The sequence below is a fragment of the Musa acuminata genome, chromosome BXJ3-3 (assembly GCF_036884655.1).
Source record: "Musa acuminata AAA Group cultivar baxijiao chromosome BXJ3-3, Cavendish_Baxijiao_AAA, whole genome shotgun sequence".
Taxonomy (NCBI): Eukaryota; Viridiplantae; Streptophyta; class Magnoliopsida; order Zingiberales; family Musaceae; genus Musa; species Musa acuminata.
The window spans coordinates 29,137,481-29,158,093 of record NC_088351.1 but is presented as its reverse complement, the minus strand read 5'-3'; the positions used below and the strand labels follow the sequence as shown (position 1 = coordinate 29,158,093).

Genomic DNA, 20,613 nt, shown 5'->3' with positions numbered 1-20,613 from the left:
AATCACAAAATCTCAACCGCCTGTTAATGATGAACCACAATGGAAAGTTGGAGAGGATCCCAATCCTGGAATGCAGTAGACCGAGTGTGATCGTCCCAATGCTTTTGTATTAATTAAAGGATTGTGAGAGTTTGGTTGTACGTCCCCTATTTTGTCGACCTCGGAACACAAGTGTCATGTTCTACACGAAAGGGTACAAAATAAAATAATTTTTAAAAGGACGAAGAAATTGATTGTTTTTCCAAGTTAATAATGAAAAAAATAATTATTCCCTGTGTTTTTTAGTTGAAATCTATGATTTATTATTATTATTATGTAAAAGAAAAGATTTACATAAGAATTTTACAGAAGAAACACTTAAATCCTAAACAGTTCGTTGAAAAGCAGGTTCATCGATCTAACGGTCCACGTTCTTCCGTAACGAGCGCGTGATTTCCGAGGTCTGATCCGAGCGATTCATTTTGAGCGGGGGGTCGTGGACTCGCCCCAGGGATCCTGCAGGGACGAGTTCCAGGTTCTCGCAGTTGCAGATCTCGATCATGAACCCATCGGGATCGTTAAAGAACAGCTGGTCGATCGGCGACCCTTCTTCCTCGTTGATGGTCCTCCTCAGGTACTTCACGCCCAGATCCTTCAGCCTCTGCTCCATCGCCCCCATGTCCTCGCACTACCATCGCAGCATGCGAAGAGAAGCTAGCAAAGAGCGGCGAAAGGAAGAAAAAGACGACGGGGATGATGAGCAGGGCCAGACCTGAAAAGAGATGTGGTTGTCCATCGGATCGAGACGGTCAAGGGACGCATCGGGGAGGTCACCTCCGTCCTCCTCCTGCACCAGGTGAATTCCCACGCCGTAATTGAACAGCCTGATGGTTCACGCACATGCTTACTATTCACCGGTCAAGGCGGAGGAGGTGGAGCAGGTAGGGGGTTTCGATACCATGCGCCGTTGAAGTCGAGGGTGGGAGGGCGACCGGTGGGGACGAAGCCAAGCACGGTGGTGTAGAACTCGACGGAGGCTTCCACCGATCTGCAGAGCCTGGAGACGTGATTGAGCGCCATGAGAGGCATTGGCCGATTAGTACTGCTGTCATGGTTCCGGGGCCTGTCCTCTTCCTTCTCTTTGTGCAGCTGTTGCGGCTCTTCTTTTCCTTGCGAAGTCTCCATGTCCGCGGCGGCGTCCTTCTTCTTTGTGGCTACGTATGTGACGATGGTGACGAGAACACGTAAGACATTTGAAGATAACGTTAGATAGACACGTGGATCGTCTGCATGAGTCTCAGCTGTCGCCATTGAGGGCTCAGCTAGTTCTGATGCGGACAGCTGGGTCGGTGGCTTCCTGTGTCATGGGTTTACGCGGGCGCGAGTGAATCGGGGTGGGATGGGATGGGATGCGATGGGTTTGGTTTGGTTTGGTTAGTCAAATCGAGATATGACTCGAGAAATTGACATTGACGCGGATCACAAGCGAGAGATGGTGACCGGATCATTGACCCGAAAACCAATTCACAGGCATCGATTGCTATTTTAAGACACCATTTTCGATCATGAATGATAACGAAACAAAAATAAACAAGTCTAAACCTCGTTGTTATCAATATATATAAATATAAACTATTTTGGTTTTAGACCCTGTTTTAGTTTTTTTTTATTTATTTATTTATTATGTGATAAGAAAATAATAATTTTAGACACAAAACCAACACTTTGATAATCACGTGATCAACACCTTGATGTTACATGATCGACACCTCAGTGCTATGTGATTAGCAATTCGTTGATGCATCTCAATATCTCAATATTTCAATATTTCAACTGCATATGATCGACATCATCTTGTTATTGAAATATTACTAAACGTATCATAGTTATCGTACATCAAACAAATTTAGCGGAGCATGCTCCATCAGGAGACACGTGTGATCATCCCTAACATTAATATTTGTTGATGAGTAAAATGATAAAAAAATATCATATTATAAAAAAGCCCCTCAAAGTACAATCCTACACACATAATATTTCTTTAGGCATTCAGTTCTAAAACTCTCAATATGTGTATTGAATAGACACATGCCCTCGATATAGTTTTAATACAAATTAGATGTCTTTCAATATAATTCAAAGTCAAATAAATAATAGCAAAAAATTGAATGCCAATATCACATTAGAGTATTTTTTATCAATTAAAATAATTAATATTTATATTTTAAGGACAATCAACTTATGCAAAAAAAAAAAAAAAAAGTATTTAGGAACGTCATCCCAATTGGAATCTTGGCCATGATTAATATAAATATAAGTAATATCAATTCATGAGATATCCGAGGAATTATTCGTTTTGAGCATTATTTTATTTTTTCAAGGTTTATGAGTCTTACAGACGCTTTTGAGGATAAAAGTGGCTTAACGAACTTATAAGCCGTTAATCCATATAATGCTAATATAATAAGTCAATATTTGATCGTCATTTATGGTGACTTATAAGCTCGTTATGAATTATATATGTCCTATCTCTAAAAAAATATCTTTTAAGGGTAAACATAATTCGACGAACTTATAAACTTAAGGGTAAACATCACAACATTTAATCCACATTAATTGAGGAATCGGAGAATCAAATGACTCATAAATTTACTAGGAACCAATAATAACAATATTAAATGGAAAACTCATTCCTAGTGATATCTCCGTAGAAAAGAAAATTTACTGGGAATTAAATTGATGTTTATTGGCAGCAACAGAAGCTAAAAAAAAGTGAGAACGTGCCCAAATTACTACCTATCACCAAAAAAGAAGCGGTAAAGTATTACCACTCGGAGGAAACATAGAACGGTCCATCGAGAGGACCCAAATATAGCATCAGACAACGTTGACGAGGAAAGTCAACGAACAACGTGGCTCACTTCTTGCTCGCGGCTCCCATCGAAGGCTAAGGTGGCAAAGGCCACCAACGGCCCCCCATCGCGTTTGCTGCAACCCTTCTAAAATGGAGCCGTCGTTGTCGTCGGAAGTGGTCAAAGCGCCTGTGCCAAAATAGCCACAATAATCCACGCCGCTCCCTCACCTGTAACGAAATGGTGCGCACGAACCCTAAGCCAAGCATAGAGAATACGAATACAAATGGATCATATCGTATGACGAAGGCTTCCCAACCTGCAATTGTTCCACGATTTGCTAATATCGGAGCAATTAACAGCAAACACAACAGAAAAAAAAATAAAAATAATAATAATAATCTAATTTGCCTTTTCTTTATTTTATTTTTCCTTATTTTTATTTTACATTGATCGGAACTAAAAAAAGGGGTGAGAAAACATAAGAAACATAAGCCCACCACAACACCTCATTTCTCCCTTTCTTCCTTGACCGACCTCGTTCGGCTTCGGTCTGCTCCCATGTCTCTCTCCGTCACCATTTTGTTGCCGGAGATGTGAGCGGGCCAGGACTCATGGGATGTGCAATGGTGGTGGCCGCGGCTCTGATGCCGATGCAATAGGAGGAGGAGGAGGAGGAGAAGGAGGAGCGGAGGCAGCGGGAACATAATGTACAAGAAGGAGAAGGAGCAGCAGAAGCAGCAGCACAACATTAAGGCTTGGGAGTCGGCCGTCCGCAAAGCGCAGCAACTGCATTCACATCAGTCAGGCAGCCGCCGACGCGTCTGCCAGATCTCCCCCATGTCCGTCGCGCCCGCCGACGACAACTTCGAAGCCAGCTCCCCGCGAGGGAGCGACGGCAACTCGGCGGCAGAGGAGGACGGAAAGGTGTGCCACGCGGAACGCCTCTTCCCTGGTGGCGACTCGTACACCGGTCAGTGGTCCGGCGGCGTCCCGCATGGCACCGGCAAGTACGTGTGGACGGATGGGTGCATTTACGAGGGCGAGTGGCGGCGGGGCAAGACCACCGGCCGCGGCAAGTTCTCGTGGCCCTCCGGTGCCACCTACGAGGGCGAGTTCAAGGCCGGGTTCATGGACGGCTTCGGCACCTACACTGGTGCCTCCGGCGATACCTACCGTGGAAGCTGGTCCATGAACCTGAAGCACGGCCACGGCAAGAAGTTCTATGCCAACGGCGACTATTACGACGGGGAGTGGCGCTCCGGCCTGCAGGATGGCCATGGCCGCTACGTCTGGAGCAACAGCGCTGAGTACGTCGGGCAGTGGCGCGCTGGGGTAATCCATGGCCGGGGATCCCTCATCTGGGCCAATGGCAATCGGTACGATGGTGGGTGGGACAATGGATCTCCGAGGGGCAATGGTAACTTCCGATGGCCCGACGGCAGCCTCTATGTCGGGGTGTGGACTAAGGAAAATGCAGGGATCCAACAAAAGGGGGTGTACTACCCATCACCCTCTGCGAGCTCCCCCACTGCCCGAGACCCACAGGAGGCTTTTACAGCTGACCTTCGGGGGTGCAAGATCTCGCCAGGGGACACTCTGTCGATACTTCCCTCTCAGAAGACCCTCAATTGGTCCGGCACGGAGGTGTCACGTGGTTCGGTCGATAATGCTGATCCTGGTTTGCCACCCAGACGGCTGAATGGTAGGACAAATACCATCATTGGATCTAGTGACATTTTGGGAGGAGAGAGGTGGTCCGACCGGATCGGCATTTGTAAGTCCAATGGCGATATCAGTTTTGACATTGTCGATCGAGGTTCAGCGGCATCACGAGGTGACGCAGACGTGAAATTATCGTTGAATCCACGTTGGCCACCTCCAAGGGCTGCGAAGAGGCAAGGGGAAACCATCACAAAAGGGCACAAGAATTATGAACTAATGCTCAATCTCCAGCTTGGGATCAGGTAATGTTTTTCTGTGTAGCTTTATTAGCATTTGGTGGAAATTTTACGATGACAGTGATGTTATTGTTGGTATTGTCAAAGGCATGAAGACCTGGAAAACACAGATCTTAGTGACACATCTGAGGAAAACCTTGCTAGAATTCTGCAACAAGAGAAGTTGAATTGTGATCCCATCCCAATCAGCTTTAAAATACTTCAAACTGTGTCCTTCCACTTCACTAATTGGTTGTCTAGCTTTCTTTGCAACCATTTCTTCATGGAGATTCTTGGTAGACATTGATTGTCGTTTTCGATAAAAGGAGCAATAAGACTCTATATGTAGTTAATACTCCAAAGAATGCTATTCTTCTATGTCCTATGTTTTTGCCAATTGATTTATTTGAATGGGATGATCAATTGGATCTTTTAGATTTTAGATAATTAGTGATAAGTTCTGCTGTTTCATATTATCAATATTAAGACTGTTGCAGAAAAAATAAATTAATAATGAGCTGTGTCCGTGAAAACAGAGGAAATGTTTATGGTGAACTTGCTAGAAGATGGCATATATGGAAGAATCATTAGGGCTTTATGTTCATGCAATTCTTGATCAAGGAGATTTCAGGACAGTGTGTTAACTACTCGTTTGTTTGTTGGATAAACTCTTAGAATTAATAAATTGATTTATATTGTTATTTTGTTATTATTCTCCAGCATTTAATGGTCAACAATCTAATGTTTGCTGTGGCATAGACATGCGGTTGGAAAACAAGGTCCATCTCATGTTGAGCTGAAATCATCGGCCTTTGACCCCAAAGAAAAGGTGTGGACAAAGTTCCCTCCTGAAGGATCAAAACATACACCTCCACACCAATCCTGTGAATTCAGATGGAAAGATTACTGCCCTTTGGTGTTCAGGTGAGCTCATGACATAATACTTCGTTCGTATATTTTATATATATATATATATATATATATATATATATATATATATATATATATATATATATATATATATATATATATATATATATATATATATATATATATATATATATCAGCTGACAATTTATATTATTTGACAAGTTCAACTTGATAATATATTCTACTTAAATTGAGCGTTCAGGACACTTCGCAGGCTGTTTAAGGTTGATGCAGCTGATTATATGATTTCTCTTTGTGGCAATGATGCTTTGCGAGAACTATCATCTCCTGGAAAGAGTGGAAGCTTCTTTTACCTGACCAATGATGACAGATACATGATCAAGACAATGAAGAAGTCTGAAGTAAAAGTTAGCACCCGTTCCCTTGGGATTTATATTATTTAACATTCTTCTGATCTATCCCACTGAAAATATATCTTTCAACATTCTTTTCCTGATCTACCCCATACATTATGTATTGTTCCACAGGTCCTTCTGAGGATGCTTCCTGCCTATTATAACCATGTCCGTGCATTTGAGAACACTTTGGTGACCAAGTTTTTTGGTCTTCACTGTGTGAAGGTAACTGGAGCTTCACAGAAGAAGGTCAGAACGTGGGTCTCAGTAACATCCATAATTTGACTGGAAGATTTGTTTTGGTGACATATAAATTCTTTGCATTTTTCTGTAACAATTAATCAGGTTCGTTTCGTTATAATGGGAAACTTGTTCCGCTCTGAGTACTCTATTCATAGGCGCTTTGACCTAAAAGGGTCTTCCCATGGTCGTATGACTAGGAAACCAGAGTCAGAGATTGATGAATATACTACTTTAAAAGATCTTGATCTTAATTTTATATTTCGACTGCAACAGTCTTGGTTTCAAGAGTTCCAAAGGTATTGTTTTTATTTACTCCCGCAGCAATTTTGTTTCTGGGTCCTAGATATTTGATTTCTTCTTATGAGGAAAATTGAAGTCATATATGTGCTTTCTACAGGCAAGTTGACAAGGATTCTGAGTTTCTTGAGCAGGAGAGGATCATGGATTATAGTCTTCTAGTCGGTGTTCATTTTAGAAGTTCCAGAGAGATGCCTTTACCTGAAGGTTCATTTCAATGTTCTCTTTTATTTTCATATCTGTGCCATTCTTAAGATGCGTATCTTTTGGTTAAAGGTGGTGATGCTGACATCCAAAGAGAATCAACATTGAGGCTTTCCAGAGACATGGATCAGTTTCTTGGTGATCAAAACAGGTATAAACATGATAACTAGAATACCTGTATGTTATTTATTAATTTTTCTTTTTGGATGAATTTTACTTACCATACAAGTAGAAAATCTTTTGATGAAATCACACAAAATTAGATGATACAGAGTTTCAAAATAATATAAGTGTTCAAATCCATCAGTAAAATGCTTATCTGCTTATCTATGTCAGTGCTAGGCATGCTGCTTCTATATGCTTCTTTCTCTTGATCCATAACATTTTAAAGGTGACTTGAGTACTTTCCATTTGCTGTTTTACCCTTTTTCTTCCTGCAAGATCCTGACAATGAATTAATAGATTGTCCTTGGTAACTGAAAGTTAATGATGACAGAAAAGGGAGAAGATACTCCTTTCCAACTAGCACGTTAGCTTCCCTCCTGGTATGAATATTAACATTACATATGCTTTGTCACGATGTTAATGCAAAAATATGTGGTAAATATGGCTCCCCACTTGGACTGATATCACTCATCCTAATGGATGTGTGTGTGCTATGTTCTTTCTCGATACACATCATTCTCCCTATGAAGCATCTGTATCTCTACAACGTCAAGTCATTTTCGGAAAATCTGGGCCTTGAGTTTTTGTTTCTTATATTTGATGCTGCAGGCGGGCAAAGATTCGAATAGGTCTGAATACACCAGCTAGGGCTGAACTGACAGTCAGGAAGAGTGAGAGTGACTCTCAGCTCATTGGAGAACCTACAGGGGAGTTCTATGATGTAATCTTGTTTTTTGGCATCATAGACATATTGCAAGACTACGATATAAGCAAAAAGCTAGAGCATGCATACAAGTCTATTCAACATGATCCGACCTCGATATCGGCTGTAGATCCGAAACAGTACTCAAAACGCTTCCGTGATTTCATATACAGAGCTTTTACCGAAGACGCCTAAAGAAAAGTTTGTCCTGGAAGCACCATCAGAGTTCCAGGTTCGGTTGACCTTCAGAATGCATTGAAGAATCTGGTCAGGCCGCAACTGGGTGTTTAGATTTTGGCATTTGTGTACATTGTTTCAGTGCCCACCACCAAAAGTTGCTGCTTCAGCCATCATCGAGCCTCTGGATCTCCTTGTTGCTGCTAGGATCTCGACCGACTCAAAAGAAAAGAAATTTGATTCTCCCAAAGAACATTTGAATAGGACCTTACAATCCTCTAAAATTTCTTTCTATAGGTAGTACTGCTAATGTCCTAATTCAGGTACAGATAGAAATTTGTAACAATGAGCGTGCAAGCCCGATTTAGAGTTGTAAATTATTTACGAGTAACGTGTATCAGATATTCTTTTTCTTCTGTAAAAATTATGATTTCCACTGAGGAGCAAGAACAGATTTGAGATTCTTACATGTAAACAAATGTGGTGCAAGCGATGCTCATGTTGAGGTGAGGTCCTGTGACAAAGAATGATACTGCTCAGGAGTTGGATGGCACGCAATGTGATGGTATGTTGGAATGAGATAATTAATGATACAGCTATCATTAATTATTCATCGCAGTATAATTTGCCAGATCTTATCGAACATACAATTAGATTCACAAAGGTAGCACATTTGGTAATCGTAGATGACATGAAGCACTTATTGAGTAACGTCAACAGACATCGGCAGTGCCCAAATACGTCACATTCCAACTAATGAAAGCAGCGCATCCCGGTAATTACCACGCGTGTTCTTCACGATCTTGTCTTCGAGCTTAGCCTTGTATTGGTTCTCGTAGATTGCTTTGATCTCTTCCATATCCACATCCGATCGAGATACGACCACTCTCGTAAGAGCGTCTTTCGCGTTCTTATCTGCTTCTTCTCCGAAAGCCTTGTCGATTACCTGAATTCACGAGACATGATCCGATCATGCTTCGCTCTTTGGCAACGAGGCCTGCAAGATAACTGGCGTGATCTCTCTCTCACCTTGCTGAAATAGCTAGCGGATGATCCCAAGCATCGAACGGTTTCTCCCAAGCATGATTCATCAGCGAAGTCCTGCTCGACGAGAAGTTACATGGCAAGATGGACCGCAAATACTTGAGGTTTTGAGCAACAGTGTACCTGCTCGATCGATTGCCCGTATATTCCGCTGTAGTGTCTGAAGGTTTCTTTGAGATGTGTTTTGCTTCTCGTGGTCAGTATCCTAATGACCTCGTAATCCTCTACGGGGTCCTTTGTGCCGGCATTCTTGATTGCATGTCCGAGCGCCTTGGCCTCAGATTTGGCGATATCTTCGTCCACTCGAGATCCTTCGTACCTGTATGCGCTTACCAGTCCGACCAGCAACTGCGAGCGAGTACATGGATTGCGTTGATCGGTAGATCTTCATGATCCAAATCCTGTCGGAATTAGAAGAGGTAGGACAGAAAAGAAATAGCAGTGTTCTTACGCTGCAGTAGTTTTCCTTGACGCGGTAGGCAACATCTTCCTCTATGGAATGGTGGAAGAGAGCATGGTAGGCCTTCCTTGCTCCGAGCAGCTCGTCTGATGAGCGAGTGCAGGCGATCTCAACTATGATGGTGAATGGATGGGCCTTGTGGAGCACATGGTGGATCCAACGTGCGTCTCTTTCCCATGGATGCATTGCCCATAGCACCGTTACGTTCTGCAAAGATCGGCACCTCAGTTGCCATTCGAAGAATTAAGCTTGTAGATGAAGATTTGTTCCCAAGGCCAACTCTTATCAAGCTGAATTAGATGTGCAGATGACAGATTTCAGGTAATGGCAGAACATTCAAGCTGGCTTTCGAAAAGAAAGAAGAGTTTGGACTATTTGACCATTTTGATGATCGATAAGCACATCATAATTGATGGAGACGTTCGCAAGAAACCATCAGATTCATATCATCATTTTCCGGTCACGAGTTACCCAAAAACAGAGAGAAGAGTCTTAAGATCATGACAGTAAACTGATGGATTAAGAGAATTGCTAATCTCTTCTCTTCTTCACTCAACTATTCTCATCGCAGGTGACGTTTGACTTTGGGGAGAGAAAAAGGCCAAATTAACTAAAATATTTGACAATATCGAAGCCAAAAATCAAACGCCGACAAAAGTGGAATTGGAAGAGAGTCAATGAATTCCATGAGATCCTAAGAATTGTCGCTTTGCAGGACGTAAATCTTAAACAACACTTCTCTTCGCTTCAAATCACTGATATGATCAGTTCTAATACTAAACTCTTAGCAGATTCAACGCCGTTACGAAACAAACTCAAAGCAACAGAAGACATGCAACGACGGATGGAGGAAAGATGGAACAGAAAGTCTACCTTAAAGCGTGCAAATTCGACCTTCAGGCTGCGAACGAAATCATCCTCGCAGCGCTCGAAGCTGCCGTGTGGCTTGAAGAAGGGAGAAGAGCTCCTGAAGCCGCGCCGCTTCTCCGGCTGCTTGCGCCATTTCGTGATCACCGTCAGCAACGAGCTCTCATCAACACCAAGGCCTTCACAGTCGATTCTGCGTCGTTAGCAATTCTACACCGATTAAATCGAGCGTGCACAGCAAACCGACCTGAGAAAGCACTGGTGAGGGCCTCATGCTCTTCGGCCATGGTGGCTCAGCCTCGGCTCCTCTCTCAAAACGGATGGTGAGGGGAAAGGAAACCGCTGCCGGTGTATTATATGCCTCGGTTGCGCATCAGATGGGAACGGTTGTTTTGCTGTAACGCGGCACAAGAGATGTGACAGACACTAAGTAGGGAGAGTCGGTCGTCGGAGGAGGTGAGCTGTCGTTGAATGCATGGCCTGTGACGGCATGCTTTTTTCTACTCGTGCTTCACGAGGGTTAGATTTTTTGATTAGATATATCAATGGAGACCTAATCCAACATGTTAGATTACCCCTCTCTCTCTCTCTCTCTCTCTCTCTCTCTCTCTCTCTCTCTCTCTCTCTCTCTCTATATATATATATATATATATATATATATATATATATATATAAGAATTTAGTGAACAAAATATACAGAGTTTATGTTTTTTTTTCATGATTTACCGTATTATTTTACGACACGATGTGAGAGTAGGTTGGAACTGAAAGGTAGAATGATGTGAAATAGATCTAATATATTATTCAATAATTTTTATGTAATAAATACTTATAGAAAAGTTAATTATTTATATCGATAAAGACATCATCAATACCTCAACATCACACCACCACGATGACTAACATTTTAATACGGTACGATTAACACTACAATATTATATGATCGATACCTCAAAAGTACATGACCAACACCTTAATATTACATGATCGATATCTCATCGTGACTAGTACATAATCGATATCAAAGCCAAATTAATCATGTGTTATTTTATCTCGAATTTGGCATATCATAATCATAACCAAATTTAGGAGAAGCATGTAACCCTCCTCATAATTAGCATCGATCACAAGTAATAATATTAAGGCTCTACTATAAAAAATCTGAATCATTTAATCCTAAAATTAACTTATTTATTAGAGAAATATTATTAGGACATCACTAACGTAGTTTTAAGCACTATCGTAGTTGAACAAGTATGGTGTAGGTACAAATAAACTTGAGACTAACATAGAAGAGGGATCTCAATTGGCTCCAAATAAACATCTAACTCAAATAATCAAATTCTAACTTAGAAATATCCATATATAGTTTATTAAAATAAAAATATAATTTAATCCATTAAAATGTTTATATGTTAAGTATGATGTTTTGGTTCTATACTGGTCGAAAAATGCATATCATATTTAACCTTAGCTCTGATAAGAGATTTCATGTAAGATATTAAGTGATAGGATTTGTATTATGACCCTCTAATAATATGTTAGCTTCATTCTTATTATAATGCAACAATTTACTAGTGAAACATAAGGTTTTATTAGCCCAGCCAACTACATAATAATTAGCCCAGCCAACTACACAATAATTAGCCCAGCCAACTACATAAGATAAGGCAATGACATGTTGGTACCACATATTTTTAGTACGAGTTCAATGTGAAACAATCATTGACTCGGTAGGATCTTTCTTGCACAGCTCGATAGCTATGAAATACCAACAGATATGGTATGTTTTGGAACCCTAGACATTTCATTGCTGATGTCACACATCAAGTCAGAATCCTATCGAGAAGTTGTTCCACTTGTCCCGTTCCGAGAGCTCGGGGCGGTGCCGTCGGACGCGGCTTTGCACGCTCCGAGACGACGATCGATCAGAGGCATCATCCCATCTCTCGAGGGTCGACGGTCACATCGAATCAACGTGCTACCGACCATCGTGCAATAGTATAAAGCCCCGAGTCGATCTCCGACCAACGGAGACAATAAAAGAATTCTACTCACTACTGACTTGATCGTCGAAGAAGTCAAAGTCGAGAACTACCCGACGAAGACCATTTTTGTATAGAAGCGTCACCACCTATGGCTCAACACTAACCAGCACTTCTTCCCGAGGGCACGACCATCTCGTCATCCAGCTCATTCCGCAGAAGGCTCTCGACATCGGCCCGCGGACCTAGTTGTGATGATTCATCAGCCACGATATATTTATTCGTTAATATTGACCACTTACGTATCATAGATGAATAGGCAAAAAATAATCTTTTTTTTTTCCGGGATTGTCTGTTATATTCCGATCTTTGTTTATATGTTCATTATCCGAACCTAATTGGTTGTTTCGGATGCTTTTGTTATCCTTTCATTTTCAATGAAGATTTTTTTTTTTTTTACTCAAGTAGAATAAGTGAAAATAAATAAAGACAACAAGAAAAAACCGGACTAATAGTACACATTGACCAGACATCACAGTTGATCTTTCTCAGTCAAGCTTTAATTGGGTCCCCTTTGTGTTCAAAAACTGGTGTTCAATTATTAGAAATAATAGTCTATGCCACAAGGAAAAGACCTGCAGTGGAGGCAGTTCACATGCATCCCTCAACCACATCAATTATTTCTTTCACACCTAAGCAGCAATCACTTCTGATATTTTGCAGGATATTAGATGTGGCACAGATCAATTTAATGTCCAACCTTGACTTGTTGTTGATTTGTGTGAATCTTGAACATAGCCTTACTGCATTAGAAGAACTTGCCACTAATTAAATGCTTGTGAACTGACATTTCAACCACTTGATAGACCAATCAGATGAGCACAGTTCTTCATATAGGATCCCCTGTGAGCTGCAATGTCAGACCTTCAATTCTTAATGTCTATCATTTGATGTATTTAAAGTTCACAGTATTGTTTGGTTGTGCAAATTGGATCAACAGATATTGCAATCATATTGGAGCAGTAGAAAGTAGTAGGCTTACAACTTTGCAGAACTTCTTGTCAGATGGTTTCAGATGTGATGGGGTTGATTTAAGTGGTAGAAGGGCAGGTAGAATAGTCACAGGCATTACAAGTTGTTGGCTCCTTCACCTGCAGTTGGGAACCACCATCACACTCAAACATAGTAAAAGGTATTCCAAAACCCAATAAAGGTTTACTAATGCATGCCTAATGTTGTCCATTGGTGCCCTTCTTTGTAACAGTATCCATGTGAAAGCCATTTTCTTGCATCTTTGAAGGTACATTGGAACACTTCCCACACACACAACATATTGTCATCATCTCCCATCACCTTGATAGTCCTTACAGGCTTTCCAGTAGCTTTGACTACCTGTTAATTTAAGATGATAAAAATGCAAAAAAGAAAATTAAGATGACAAGATGATCTAGCAGCTTTTCTGCCATAGCAAAAGTTTGACTGACTGTTCATTTAAGATAATGAAATGCATAGCAGCTTTTGTTTTCATGTTTTTGGACCAAATTTATGCTTACCATAAAAACTTAAAAAGATCAAAAGCAAATTTACAATCAATAAATCTCAAATTATATAAAATGTTAAAATATTAAAATCGATGATAAATCTGAAGTTAAACTAGCTAGTATTAACATATATCAAATTAATAAGTAATAAATTTGAATTAGACTAGTCAAGATTAATATACATCAAATTGGATTTCGAGGCAAAACCAAGGTGTTACTCTTACTTTAGACCTTATTAATATGAAACTATTCTCAGTGCTCCTTCAGTCTCTCTAGAATATTTTCTTAACAAAAATGAAATAAGAAAAGAACCCACATAATTTTAGAGAGCAAGAAAAAAGAAGACACCAAAAAGTTCGTGATGGATTTGGAGTAAGGCCAACATGCACCCTTAGGCTCCTACCCAACTATTTGAGAAAGCCCGATTAGCTGTGATATGTTCCCCCAGTGGAAATCAAGACACTTTGTGGTGTTCTTGATTCAATAACTCTTAATCAAGATCTTGTATTTTTCTTCTTTCTTCTCCCCTTTCTACTTCATGACTCAGTGCTAATTAGTTGACCTCTTTGTTTCTTAGCTCAGTGTATAGATTTGCAGTGGTATTAACAGTTCAGTTGAGGTGACATCAAGAAATTGACTCTTGAGTTCCATCTCAAGGTTTACCATGTTGAACTTAGGCCAAGAAGATACATAACTTGGCAAACAGTAATCTACATTTAGAACTATATATACATACATATATACATATATATATATACATATATATTTATATACACATAATATTATTAGCGCAATTATCAGTTGAGCCCATCATCAAAATTTAGGAGTCCCCCTCTCAAAGTACAAGTTACTATTTAATAATGAAATTTTAGAATATGGATTTAGTACTATTTAAGATTATTTAATATTTAAAACTATTTCTACGATTCAAAAACATATTATCTAAAAGCCAAAAGATATAAATGTTATATTGTCAACTTAATTAATGATTAGGAGGTTCAGACATTGCAGCAAGTGGAAGTGATTCCTCTTCTGACAATCTCTACAACATATGTCAGTGCATAAATATTAAGGTAGTTTTTAATAATCTACAAATTAGATTCAGTAGGAAACACTTTTTCTACTTATGACGTCAGTGGTTTCAATAACAATTTGGCACACAGATTACAACAATAATTTAGTGAAAGCATAAAAGTGTTCTACGTAACTCCCACATACAACAATCATCCTAGCAAACTATGGTGCTCAATTTGATAAGCTTCAAATGTCAATGACTATGGAGAGGAGGAGCATATTTTTCCTTTCTTTATATAACTAACAGTGATATTATCCAAAATATATACTTGTGGTATGATACAACCATGCAAATCAACAGTCAAAAAGAGAAGGAGACTAAGATCAGTGAAGTCATTAAACCTACATATCAACAAGCCAAGTGTATCCTCAAGTTCCATGAGAACCACTAATATAACATTAAATGGTAAGCAAAATGGCATGCCTAAGAACATTGATTACACTGTTCAATGTGTCAATATCTACTATGATGCAACTTAATGCTATCAGTTACCTTGCCAAAAAGCTATGTGCATACCACAAAGATGAACAGTATTGCACCATCATCCACTTTGATTCATACAGAAACATTTATATCTATACTAAATGAAGACATGTTGACACAACTTGCATCAAATTATCTTTGACACAACTGTTTGTTGTTTCTTCTTTAAATCGTTCATACCTCCTCTTACTCGTTCCTTTTGACAGTCACCTCGTAGTAATATGATAGATTTCCAAGTCCGGGCTGAGACCACTGTGGACGCATTAGGGGTGGTTGAGATTTCCGAGTCCAGTAGCCATTAAAAGGAGATACATAGCGGCAAGCTTAAAAGTTAGAGGAGTAATATCGTCGAGCACTTCATCAACTTTCGCCCATGCAGGCCGCAGCACTTGTGCGTTGGCTTAGCCTTTTGTTCCCATGAGGACCCCATGCATTGAATCACACACCCAAAAGTTTGTGCTCTTAAATGCCGAACATGAAGCCCGTTCGCCATTTCCGAGCCCATGCTACCACTCACTACGACTACGTTGCTTCCACTCTACCCTTGTTTCGATTGTCTCCTTGCTTTTACCCCTTGCATGCTTCTGCGAACTATTCTTTTCAACCTTCCATGTATGTCTGTACTTATATCGACAGTCCCTACAGAGGCACCAGCGGCAGCAGCTCCTGATGTGATGTAAAAGGGCGGGGGATAAGTAAGTAATAGCCATGGGTTCTCTTCCCCACTTGTTTTGCTTAGGGTTCACAGCTGTGCAATTTAATCCCTCGCAACTGTTTTTTCGGCATCTGATTCTGATCTCATCGTTATAACTCCCGCGCTCATCCCTTTCTCCTCCTCGCATGCAGTGAACCTCTTCCCTTAACCTTTGCACGCTTGCTCGTTCTCAGATTCTTCCATGGTCTTCGCCATGGCCGCCCCTGACTTTGACGTCCTGTTCACGGCCTCGGCCTTGGTCTTGTCGTTCCTTGTGCTGGTTATGCTTGGGTGTAACAGGAGAGGCAAAGCGCTGAGACTACCCCCCGGCCCGCCGGGTTGGCCACTGGTCGGCAACCTCTTCCAAGTGGCGTTTGCAGGCAAGCCGATGATCCATCTCGTCCGCGACCTCCGCCTCCGGTACGGGCCCATCTTCACTCTCCGCATGGGCGCGCGCACCCTCATCGTGGTTACCAGCCCGGAGCTCGCCCACGAGGCTCTCATCGAGAAGGGGCAGCTCTTCGCTTCGCGCCCTGCGGAGACCACCATCCGCTCTGTCTTCAGTTGCAACAAGTTTACCGTCAACTCGGCCGTCTACGGCCCCGAGTGGCGCTCACTCCGCCGCAACATGGTTTCCGGTATGCTGAGCGCCTCCCGTCTCCGCGAGTTTCGCCCGGCCCGCACGTCCGCCATGGACCGCTTCATCGAACGCCTACGCGCCGAGGCGGAGGCGAATGGAGGGGCCGTGTGGGTCCTCCGCAACGCCCGCTTCGCCGTCTTCGCCATCCTTCTCTCCATGACCTTCGGAGTCCAGCTAGACGAGGATTCCATCGTGCGCATCGACGAGATGATGAAGCGGGTGCTGCTCACCATCAGCCCCAGGATGGACGACTACCTCCCTTTCCTCCGCCCCTTGTACGCCAAGCACCAGAAGAAGGTCCTCGATATCAGGAAGGAGCAGGTCGAGGCCGTCGTCGCCCTCATCAACCGGCGTCGGGCCATCTTAAAGGACCCAAGCCTCGAGCCCAACGCCGCTCCCTTCTCCTATCTGGACTCCCTCCTCGACCTCAAAGTCGAAGGCCGCGACTCGGCGCCCACCGAAACCCAGCTGGTCACCCTGTGCTCGGAGTTCATCAACGGTGGAACGGACACCACCTCCACCGCCATCGAGTGGGCCATGGCTCGCATCATCGACGACCCGAACATCCAGGCCAATCTTTACGAGGAGATCGTTGCGAAGGTCGGCGACCGGCCAGTCGACGACCGTGACGTCGAAAAGATGCCCTACTTGCAGGCCTTCGTGAAGGAGCTACTGAGGAAGCACCCGCCAACGTACTTCTCGCTGACCCATGCGGCGGTGGAGCCAGCGAAGCTTGGCGGGTACGACATCCCGCCGGACGCCAACCTGGAGCTGTTTCTGCCGACGATCGCGGAGGACCCCAGGCTGTGGTCGAGCCCGCTGGAGTTCAACCCGGACCGCTTCATAACGGGCGGGGAGACGGCGGACATCACCGGCTCGGCAGGGATAAGGATGATACCGTTCGGGGCGGGGAGGAGGATATGCCCGGGGCTGGCGATGGGGACGACACACATTAGCCTGATGGTGGCGAGGATGGTGCAGGCGTTCGAGTGGCAGCTGCACCCATCGGAGCCCAAGTTGGACTTCATGGACAAGGTCGAGTTCACCGTCGTCATGAACCGTCGGCTCCTCGCCTTCGTCGAACCACGTAAGTGAACAAGTGATCACGCGGTTTCGAGAAGCGTCCGAGTGCAGCGAGTCTTTAGTGCGCTTTACTTGCTCATCATATATCGACGAGCCAATCGTATATTAATTAAGCAAACTCTACTTCCTGGTTTGGGCGTGTACATTTGAAGCTTTTGCATGGGTGTTATGAATGCGCGTCTAAGTGTTAGAAGGAAAGCATTACTTCCATCAATGCAAGGTTCCTTTAGTTACCGTACTAACCACTTTATCGATCTCCTCTTTAATGCATAAGCATTAATAAAGGAAAAATTAATTGCTACATCACTCATGGTTAAATAACGATCGACGTCGAGATCGGTGTACTACTGGTATTGATCGACTAATAAAGAATTGAGGATAAAGATCGGATCGACCAACTAGTTTCGAACCTGTGTTTTACAAATCGGATCGGATCTCATGAAATCTTGATACAAAAAGTCGAAATCAATGAAAACGAGAATAATTCCATTAACCCAAGTGATCGAAATGCGAAATGATCCAAAGAATCTAAGAGATCTCAATCTCATAGGGATGTGATCTGATTCTCGGCTTGCTTTCTTGGTGTCTTGATCACTGATACTCAAAATTTCTAGTGATTATTGGATGAGTTGATTAGGCACCAAAATGCCAAGATTTTGCTATAGGGGGTTCGGAAATTTTTGTAACGTCAAATTAAACTTGAGTAACCACAAGAACTAATATGGTAACAAGTAACAAAGACAATATTTCTGCAAACATAAGAAAATGAAAAAGGAGAAAAAAAAACTATAAATGGATCCCAATTTAATCTCCATCGAAATAAATTAAAGAAAAAAGTGAGGATCCGCTTTAGATACAATTAAATTATTCCAACTCCAACTAACACCATCATGTCTACCCAATCCCAGCATCCATTTCTATAGAGAGACGAAGGAGAAACAGAGACTGAGAAAGGAACGGACCAGATGGCAAGAGGGATGAGGAAGAGGAGGAGAGAGAGCTACGCACCTCGATCGAGATTGATTCGATTTGAGAAGTCCACCGCCTAAGTTGTGGCGGCAAAGGCATGGGCGCTGCTTCCGCCAGCGGTCATCATGGCCTTGAACTCCTCGAAGCTGACGAGGCCATCGCCGTCGCGGTCGACGCCGTCGATCATGCGGCGGCACTGGGCGAGGGAGGCACCCTCCCCGATCCCGCCGAGGATGTGGGCGAGCTCGTCCGCCGAGATGGAGCCGCTGCGGTCGAGGTCGAAGACAGCGAAGGCGAGGCGGAGGTCCTCCTCGAGCGCCGCGGGAGCAGTGTTGAGGTCGACGAACTCGGCGAAGGAGATGAATCCGTCGCCATCAACATCGGCCTCGCGCATCATGCGGCTGAGCTCCTCCTCGGAGGGCGGCTGGCCGCTGAGAATCTCGAGGACAGCGGCGAGCTCCGCCGACGAGATCTTGCCGTCGCCATTGGCATCGAATTTGTTGAAGACTCGCTCCAAGTCGCCGGGGTCAGCAGCCGGGGGGGCAGCGGGGCGGGGGGCCTCCGAGTGGGAGTGACCGGTCGGACGCTTGGACCGGTGGCAGCGGAAAAGGGATCGGATCTTACCCATGGCGAGAGATCGAGAGGAAGGGCGGGACCAAAACGAACCAGAGAGACTTTCCTTATACGCTCGGATTGGATCCTGAGGAAAGGAAGGAGAGAATGAATCGGCGAAGTCTATATATAGAGAGTGATGGAAACGGCGGTGGAAGGATAACTATCCGATTGCAGGGAGAACTCGGAGAGCCTGCGAGGTGGGAGAAGATGACGGGTTCCGTTTTGATTTGGGCCATGATTCATGGAGGTATAAATAATGACCCGCGGGAGGTCACGAGCAGTGATGGCGAGGGCGAGCCGATAGGCGTAATTTAGAACGGAATCTGTTATTAAGTGAAGGAGGTTGGTTGCCGACGTAACGTCCTCGATGGTTTCTTGTATTTGGCACGACTTCGGACACGCGTAGGAAACGAGGTTTGTCGGATTCCGTATCGGTACGAGTTATGTCGGTTACCGACTCGGTCGAGTACAAATACAGTCGAGTAGAATATATATAACGTGTTAACATTATTAGAATAATTTCTAATTAGTTTTGGATAAGTTAGATGACTGTGCGTGAGTAGCAAGAACTTAATCCCTATGCCTCGTTGTCGGAGGAGAGCTGGGGTCGGACCTGACCGCGGCGGCATAGGAAGAGTCTATTTTGGTTGCAGAATCATCTGTTTGATTTTAGAAACATGGCTTTTTGTTTTATAAAATCAAAAATCGAAACGGGAATCGAACCGCTTAGGGTCTGTTTCGATTCCGGTTCGAACCATTAATTTTATTTATTTTATTTTTTTTAAATTAAATAAAAATATTTTTTTATTAAAAAATGATATAATAAATCATTTTAATATGAAATAAATTTAAATTCATTATTTTAGAATAGTTAAAAATATTTTTTAAAAATGATATAATAAATAATTTTAATATGAAATAAATTTAAATTCATTTTTTTTTAAATACTTAAAAATATATTTTTCTAAAAAAAATAAAAAAAATTATAATTTTATTTTTGAAATAAAAAAAAGATGTATATCTTTAATGAGTGTAATAAAAAATAAAAAAAATTTAACAATTTTAATCAAACTAAACTAAACTTAACTTTAAAGTTTTAACACTATACGATATATCATATTGGTATTTTATTTTTAATCATATTTAATTAGCTTAAAATCGGAATCATCGATTTAGAATTAAAATCAAACAACCCAAAGTTTGTTTTAATTTGGTTTGGAACCGACGAGTGGTCGAGCCAATTCGAACCCAAGTAGGAACAAAACTAATTTGGGGGTAAACCCCAATCTAGTAATCTCATATCTCAATTTT

General features: G+C 42.3%; 5 protein-coding genes across 5 annotated transcripts; 2 read left to right on the top strand and 3 right to left on the bottom strand.

The window, feature by feature from the left end:
* Positions 1-368: 368 nt before the first annotated feature.
* Positions 369-1,149, bottom strand: LOC135633194 (glyoxylase I 4-like). The gene is made up of 3 exons (XM_065142372.1): positions 938-1,149; positions 752-863; positions 369-667 (listed from the first exon to the last, which is right to left on the bottom strand). The coding sequence occupies exons 1-3, from the start codon at positions 1,066-1,068 to the stop codon at positions 398-400; spliced, it is 513 nt and encodes a 170-aa protein (XP_064998444.1). The 5' UTR covers positions 1,069-1,149; the 3' UTR covers positions 369-397.
* Positions 1,150-3,370: 2,221 nt separating this feature from the next.
* On the top strand, positions 3,371-8,295 carry LOC135632400 (phosphatidylinositol 4-phosphate 5-kinase 6-like). Its single transcript, XM_065140957.1, has 8 exons — positions 3,371-4,798; positions 5,531-5,695; positions 5,904-6,069; positions 6,190-6,306; positions 6,403-6,596; positions 6,698-6,804; positions 6,874-6,952; positions 7,576-8,295. The coding sequence occupies exons 1-8, from the start codon at positions 3,540-3,542 to the stop codon at positions 7,862-7,864; spliced, it is 2,376 nt and encodes a 791-aa protein (XP_064997029.1). The 5' UTR covers positions 3,371-3,539; the 3' UTR covers positions 7,865-8,295.
* A 186-nt stretch (positions 8,296-8,481) lies between these two features.
* LOC135632402 (annexin D4-like) lies at positions 8,482-10,623 on the bottom strand. The gene is made up of 6 exons (XM_065140958.1): positions 10,465-10,623; positions 10,224-10,396; positions 9,342-9,557; positions 9,014-9,238; positions 8,876-8,947; positions 8,482-8,792 (listed from the first exon to the last, which is right to left on the bottom strand). The coding sequence occupies exons 1-6, from the start codon at positions 10,502-10,504 to the stop codon at positions 8,589-8,591; spliced, it is 930 nt and encodes a 309-aa protein (XP_064997030.1). The 5' UTR covers positions 10,505-10,623; the 3' UTR covers positions 8,482-8,588.
* Positions 10,624-16,013: 5,390 nt separating this feature from the next.
* On the top strand, positions 16,014-17,928 carry LOC103978566 (cytochrome P450 77A2-like). Its single transcript, XM_009394402.3, has one exon. It carries the CDS (start codon positions 16,198-16,200, stop codon positions 17,728-17,730), a length of 1,533 nt encoding a protein of 510 aa, XP_009392677.2. The 5' UTR covers positions 16,014-16,197; the 3' UTR covers positions 17,731-17,928.
* Positions 17,929-18,542: 614 nt separating this feature from the next.
* Positions 18,543-19,589, bottom strand: LOC135632887 (probable calcium-binding protein CML10). The gene has a single exon (XM_065141737.1). It carries the CDS (start codon positions 19,313-19,315, stop codon positions 18,764-18,766), a length of 552 nt encoding a protein of 183 aa, XP_064997809.1. The 5' UTR covers positions 19,316-19,589; the 3' UTR covers positions 18,543-18,763.
* Positions 19,590-20,613: the final 1,024 nt, after the last annotated feature.

Bases quoted from the DNA above. Each gene is read 5' to 3' on its own strand.
- LOC135633194 (XM_065142372.1), bottom strand. From the start codon at position 1,068: ATGCCTCTCATGGCGCTCAATCACGTCTCCAGGCTCTGCAGATCGGTG. The intron at 864-937 runs GTATCGAAACCC...GTGAACCATCAG, and splicing joins CTCGACTTCAACGGCGCATG to GCTGTTCAATTACGGCGTGG. The intron at 668-751 runs GTCTGGCCCTGC...CTGCGATGGTAG, and splicing joins ACAACCACATCTCTTTTCAG to TGCGAGGACATGGGGGCGAT.
- LOC135632400 (XM_065140957.1), top strand. From the start codon at position 3,540: ATGTACAAGAAGGAGAAGGAGCAGCAGAAGCAGCAGCACAACATTAAG. The intron at 4,799-5,530 runs GTAATGTTTTTC...GCTGTGGCATAG, and splicing joins AATCTCCAGCTTGGGATCAG to ACATGCGGTTGGAAAACAAG. The intron at 6,597-6,697 runs GTATTGTTTTTA...TGCTTTCTACAG, and splicing joins TGGTTTCAAGAGTTCCAAAG to GCAAGTTGACAAGGATTCTG.
- LOC135632402 (XM_065140958.1), bottom strand. From the start codon at position 10,504: ATGGCCGAAGAGCATGAGGCCCTCACCAGTGCTTTCTCAG. The intron at 9,239-9,341 runs GTAAGAACACTG...ACTCGCTCGCAG, and splicing joins TCAAGGAAAACTACTGCAGC to TTGCTGGTCGGACTGGTAAG. The intron at 8,948-9,013 runs GTACACTGTTGC...CTCGTCGAGCAG, and splicing joins ACGGGCAATCGATCGAGCAG to GACTTCGCTGATGAATCATG.
- LOC103978566 (XM_009394402.3), top strand. From the start codon at position 16,198: ATGGTCTTCGCCATGGCCGCCCCTGACTTTGACGTCCTGTTCACGGCC.
- LOC135632887 (XM_065141737.1), bottom strand. From the start codon at position 19,315: ATGGGTAAGATCCGATCCCTTTTCCGCTGCCACCGGTCCAAGCGTCCG.